Source organism: Ostrea edulis, chromosome 6, assembly GCF_947568905.1.
Source record: "Ostrea edulis chromosome 6, xbOstEdul1.1, whole genome shotgun sequence".
NCBI lineage: Eukaryota > Metazoa > Mollusca > Bivalvia > Ostreida > Ostreidae > Ostrea > Ostrea edulis.
The window spans coordinates 6,928,965-6,935,479 of record NC_079169.1 but is presented as its reverse complement, the minus strand read 5'-3'; the positions used below and the strand labels follow the sequence as shown (position 1 = coordinate 6,935,479).

Genomic DNA, 6,515 nt, shown 5'->3' with positions numbered 1-6,515 from the left:
GCAACTGGTTACTTTTTCATTGGCCAATGCAGGCACTGGAATACTTTTTGTCAAGAGCTAATGCATGCATTGAACCAGTTTCTCAAGAGCCAATGCAGCCATTGGGCCACTCTCTCAAGAGTCAATACAGGCATTGAACCACTCTGTTAAGACCCAATGCAGACATCGGACTACTTTCTCAAGAGCCAATGCAGGCATTGGGCCACTCTGTTAAGAGCCGATGCAGGCATCGGACCACTCTGTCAAGAGCCAATGCAGGCATTGGACCACTCTCTCAATAGCCAATGTAGGCATTGGATCATTCACTCAAGAGCCAATGCAGGCATTGGACCACTCTGTCAAGAGCCAATGCAGGCATTGGATCACTCTCTCAAGAGCCAATGCAGGCATTGGGCCACTCTGTCAAGAGCCAATGCAGGCATTGGACCACTCTCTCAATAGCCAATGTAGGCATTGGATCATTCACTCAAGAGCCAATGCAGGCATTGGACCACTCTGTCAAGAGCCAATGCAGGCATTGGATCACTCTCTCAAGAGCCAATGCAGGCATTGGATCACTCACACAAGAGTCAATGCAGGCATTGGGCTACTCTTTCAAGAGCCAATGCAGGCATTGGACCACTCTCTCAAGAGCCAATGCAGGCATGGGACTACTCTTGTTACAAATGAATCAGAACACTGCATGATCCAGATATGTACTGTGGAATGCGGAGTTGCTATCTCAGGATCCATATGTAATTATACAGAGCCACTGCATATCTCGACTAAACTTATTATGTAGAGATGATGCAGGCTGTTGATGACCGTTTTTCGGACTCAATTGAAGCAATTTTTGTAGAGCCAACGCAGGGCTTGAATGATGTTATGTGTTACACCAATGCAGACATGAAACAACTTTTTTTCCAGATTCAATGTAGGCTTTCAATGTCTTTCTATGTACAGTCAATTCAAGTAATGTATGGCCAATTATCTAGAGGCAAAGCAGTCAATTTACTTTACCATTTCATAGATTTCCTTGTTTTATCATCAATGAGATGACTAAAATTTATTGGCTCATGAAAAAGAAAACAAAAAAAAAAGACTGATACACGTTTCAATCAATTCTTTTTGGTTGCAAATCAATATTTTATAATTTAATCTAATAAAGAAGTCTGTTGCAGGATCTGATCATGTCATTTCTGCCATCTACTCCAACAACATTGAAGCCCTTCTTCAGTCCTTATTGTAGGGCTTCTCCTGCAAAATATTGATGTTGATCAATTGCCTAGCAATATCTAGAGCTTAGCATACCAATATGTAATTAATTAAATCAGAAAATTCCAGGATGAATTGGGAATCCATCCCAGGATCCTTTGCATTGCTGATCAGGTGGCCAAGACCACAATCATACCAAATATAAATATGTCTAGAAAAAACCCAACAATTGTTCAAAGGTGTTGATCATATACTGTCTTAAGGATCCAAAGTTTAACACAAATTAATAAGTAATTAGCATATTATGAATATAGAGCACCAAACAATGCATTAGCAATCAATAGCATAAACAGTTTAAAATATGTATTACATGCAAGATATACTTGACCTTTTCCACAGTGCAGAACAAGGATATTTCCCTTTTTGTTGACCTGGGAAAATAACTTTTCGAAGAAGGTTGTCTTTGTGGGCCCTTCTACCAATGTTGTCAAAGTTTTTACCTTACTCTTGCTAGAAGAAAGACATACAAAGGGCTGGATGCAGTTACCTGAAACAAAATATTTTGCTTTACAATACTATGAAAACTTGAAAGCTTAGATAAACTTGCGTTAAAACTTATTAAAAGTTTTATTTCTTAATTTTGAACTTACTCTTTTTGTTGTAATATACAACAACGGTTGTGCCTTTGTTGGAGTACATTAGTTCCATGGCCTTTTTGGTGTCGCTGACTCCGCTCCATGATGTGGAAATTATGAATGTGTGGTCCTCCTTCAGAGAAGGAAGATCCACACATACGCGGAGTAATGGTTGCCGATCAGACTGCAATAAAAATAAATCTGTATGATTGCATTGACTCAATTCCTTCTTTTTTTTATATAATGCTTTATTTTTAGACGTTAACAATATTATTATATGATGATTATATGTTCCATCTTACTTACTATTTCCTCGTTAAAAACTGTTATGTCGACAGTGTTTTCCACTCTCCCGGCCTTCAAAAATGTCAGGGGATCCTCCTGGAAAGCCATGGGTGTTGATTTCTGCCCTGGATCTTTTTCTTTGCTCTCCATGAATTGTCTCAGCCTCTCTCCAGGAACACCTCTTTTCACATCTCTGTAAAATATGATATATTTACCTGGGGCTCACGGCGGGTGTGACCGGTCAACAGGGGATGCTTACTCCTCCTAGACACCTGATTCCACCTCTGATGTGTCCAGGAGTCCGTGTTTGCCCAACTATCTATTTTGTATTGCTTGTAGGAGTTATGAGATTGATCACTGTTCGTTATCTTCACCTTGCATGAAATTGCTTCGCCTCACTGGAACTATCATAAAAGCTTATACATATAAACCTGTAGACAACAACATGTAGCATAGGAGCTTGGACAATGAAAACTGCATGCAGATACTGTTGTAAATATTGAAAGTATATTAAGGGTGAATGACATGTCGATATCATTGACATTAACATTATATACATACGTCCATATCACAGATGTATCATATACATAAAGCTACATTTCACATGAAATAGATATCTCATTGATTGCTCTTAGAAACAAGGAAAAGATAGAGAACTGATTCCATTATAATATTCCTGCAAAATTTTCGTCAACATACCCTATAAACTGACTGAGCTGTTCCTCTGCCTCATCCTCATTAGTCCAAAACTTATTCAAAGTCTTCTCCCGGGGCATTTTTGAAAGTTTGCATACAGCCACTTGGATGTTCCTTGTCCCCTTTAGATATTCAGCCTCCTGTAATTTGGAAAGATTTGGGGAAAAGTAACCTATGAATCTCTGAATCTAACTGGATGTCAGATGATTATATATATTACATCATTCTAGATATATTCTTTTTTATATAAACAAAATTACCTTTGTCATTTCTTCCAAATCATACTCTAAATTGGTGACCTTTACTAGCATTTCCAGGATTGTCTCCTCTGGTAGAGTCATTAAAGCTCTCCAGGGCCTGGTCACATTTAGGGAGGGAGTAGAGATGGATTCGTTTTTCTGAAAATCAATATGATATAAAGGAAATAATATATGAAAATTTTTCAATAATAGGATTGTAAAAGAACATTTTATTTGTATAATATGCCATGTCATGTTAATTTGTGTACGATTCCATACCTTGATATTTTTTTTTTTTTGGTTCTTTAACTTCCCTTGTTCGTGGAGGTCAAACACCAATACGCATTGCTTGTATACCGCCTCACTGGAACAAGCGATCCAAAAGATGGATTGGTAGCTTGATATCTCCTAAAATTACAATGAGATCAGTTAACGAATTTTTTGCATAGCAAACCCCAAATTCACAACTGGGTACTATACATATATGACACATTCATGAACACGAATTATGAAAGAGTTACATTTTATTGTATATATAAGTTTTGTTCATAACCTAAAATAAGTACAAATTCTAAAGAAAATGATACTATATCAGCAAATATGGTGCAGTAATCTAATAAATTGTATTATTTGTTATATTCCAGATTCAGTTATCTCTTTTATTGGAGGGTTGATCTTAAGTACACTCAATGAACAATATACCTTTCCAGGAGAGAGATGCTGCTGGCACTTTTCCCTCCATTCTTTTGTGTTTTCGCATCTCTTTGAGGTCACATCAATGAGGGTGGGTTTAACACTCCTAAACACTTTTACCTGTAATCAATTAGTTCATATAATCAAAGATAGGTAAAAATGAAATGAATTGATATGAAGGTTGTATATTTGAAATTAAGGAGGTATGCTACACCAGTTAAATTTGATGTGGACGAAAAGTGGAGGATATGTGCAATATATTGAAGTTGAAATTTTTCAAATTTACTTGATTTTGTCAAAAAATACAGTTTTAGTAGAAAATAATCTGGAATAAAAATAAAACCCCTTCTGGACTCGAACCTGCGACCTACAGTTCATCAGTCGGTATGCTAACCTACTGAGCTACTCGGCTAGGTATTGAAATTGAAAAGGAAAAGTCAAATATTGCTGATATCGATTTTTTCATCCATGTTTTTACAGGAAGTCAGCCATTATGACAATGTAGAGTACTACCTTAAGAAAAATATAAAAATAAGTGCACACATTATCTGGACTGCTCAATCTCTAACCCCCCAAAAAGTGCGAAAAGGAGGGTTGACAAGGAATTTAAAGTATATGTATCAATTACCATATCCTTGTGTGAAATCTTGTGGATGTAATGCCCAATGATGTTGTGATTATTGGCAACAAAAATCTCCTCTTCAGTTGAAAGATTTACAAAGATGTGTGAAGGCATACCAAGAAACTGTGGCATATGGGGGTACAGCTCATGGTTTTCAACAGCTGCTAACCTGTTTTAATTTAGAATAACTGTTATCATATTTGATATTAATTTATGTTTTCTTGTATCAAATTATTAAACAAATTCGTAACCTGTATGATGATGACATTTTGACTTAATGTATAATTATGATAAAATTCAGATAAATGAAAAGCAGATTGAGTCTTCATCAAAAGGAATTGAAAATTAAACTTGCCTTTGGTGATTCCCTCCAAGACATCTGTAGGAATATCCATTTAAATGTTGGATATCAACATTATTTACATCATGTTCTCCAATAAGGTGTAGAGCAAGGGGCTGGGAGGAGGTGCATTTTGAATCTGTTGTACGATTAATCACATTAAATCTTGGTTACATTAAACAATCGCTCAGGTCCTCAAGTTTTTTTCCTTGTAACATTATTTACTTATGAATGAGAATATAGGACGTTAATCATGGGATTATTGAGATGGATGGAGTTAAAATTGTAACTGCATACGTTTTGAAAATGAAATGTTTTTAAATGATTGCATGTATTTGGTGTAATGATAGACAGACTATATCTATAAATACAAATTATCGGTATTCAAGTATGTACCTGTTTCACAAAACTGGCATTATTGTCTCTGAAAGGTGTCACTGGGCCCTCTATTTGTTGACTATGGAGTCGCCCTATGCAGGCATTTGCAGACTATTGAATTGTCCATAGCAGGCATTGGCCGACTATGGAATTGCCCAATGCAGGCATTGGCCGACTATGGAGTCGCCCTATGCAGGCATTTGCAGACTATTGAATTGCCCAATGCAGGCATTGGCCGACTATGGAGTTGCCCAATGTAGGCATTGGCCGACTATGGAGTCGCCCAATGCAGGCATTGGCTGACTATGGAGTCACCCAATGCAGGCATTTGCAGAATATTGAATTGCCCAATGCAGGCATTGGCCGACTATGGAGTCGCTCAATGCAGGCATTGGCTGAATATGGAGTTGCCCAATGCAGGCATTGGCCGACGATGAAGTCACCCTATACAGGCTTTTGAATTGCCCAATGCAGGCACTCACTGACTATGGAGTCGCTCTTTGCAGGCATTGGCCGACTATGCAGTCGCATAATGCAGGCATTGACCGACTATGGAGTTGCCCAATGCAGGCGTTAGCCGACTATGGAGTCGCTCAATGCAGGCATTGTCCGACTATAAAATGAAACATTACAGGCATTGGTAGATTATGAAGACAACCAAGAAAAACAGAACAATGCCTGTTTTGAGAGAACGTTGGTTATACTAGTTTCTACATTAACACAATAAATTTGGACATTGACGAACTGCGAAAAAAATGTTGTCTAAATTAACTACATCAGCGTACACATGTAATTGTTGTTTAAGATTTCGTCAATGCAGATTTAAATATTGTAAATGTGAAAATACTTGTGTAAAAAATTCACCGCTTTCTATTTAAAAGTTAATCATTTTATCAAATCGTCTATATTTTACTCATATTTACATTACAGAAAAAAATTATTACAATTTTGCACATTGCACTAGTTTTTTACAATTGTATCAATAGGGTATTTACAATATAAGCCTTCAAATGCGTCATTGAAATAAAAAAAAAAATAGATTGGTCAAATTAAAAAATAGTTCACACTCCATTCTGTAGATGAAGTATTACACTCGTATAGGAACGTCACTAGCTGTAGATGAAGTGTTACACTCGTATAGGAACGTCACTAGCTGTAGATGAAGTGTTACACTCGTATAGGAACGTCACTAGCTGTAGATGAAGTGTTACACTCGTATAGGAACGTCACTAGCTGTAGATGAAGTGTTACACTCGTATAGGTACGTCACCAGCCGTTGGTGAAGTGTTACACTCAAATAGGAACGTCACTAGCTGTAGATGATCATGAAGTACTCAAGAAGGAACGTCACTAGCTGTAGATGAAGTGTTACACTCGTATAGGAACGTCACTAGCTCTAGATGAAGTGTTACACTCGTATAGGTACGTCACTA

General features: G+C 37.2%; 1 protein-coding gene across 1 annotated transcript; it reads right to left on the bottom strand.

The window, feature by feature from the left end:
- Window positions 1-1,219: 1,219 nt before the first annotated feature.
- On the bottom strand, window positions 1,220-5,592 carry LOC125655940 (uncharacterized). Its single transcript, XM_056141150.1, has 12 exons — window positions 5,565-5,592; window positions 5,096-5,174; window positions 4,720-4,845; window positions 4,371-4,533; window positions 3,752-3,862; window positions 3,329-3,457; window positions 3,071-3,208; window positions 2,814-2,950; window positions 2,136-2,307; window positions 1,845-2,013; window positions 1,583-1,741; window positions 1,220-1,236 (listed from the first exon to the last, which is right to left on the bottom strand). The coding sequence occupies exons 1-12, from the start codon at window positions 5,590-5,592 to the stop codon at window positions 1,220-1,222; spliced, it is 1,428 nt and encodes a 475-aa protein (XP_055997125.1).
- Between the last annotated feature and the right edge of the window lie 923 nt (window positions 5,593-6,515).

What these genes read in the sequence shown, in the direction of transcription:
- LOC125655940 (XM_056141150.1), bottom strand. Translation starts at nt 5,592, where the DNA reads ATGCCTGCAAAGAGCGACTCCATAGTCA. An exon ending in AGCATCTCTCTCCTGGAAAG is followed by an intron (nt 3,458 to 3,751) that starts GTATATTGTTCA and finishes TTGTAATTTTAG; the next exon opens with GAGATATCAAGCTACCAATC. An exon ending in ATTTGGAAGAAATGACAAAG is followed by an intron (nt 2,951 to 3,070) that starts GTAATTTTGTTT and finishes TCCAAATTACAG; the next exon opens with GAGGCTGAATATCTAAAGGG.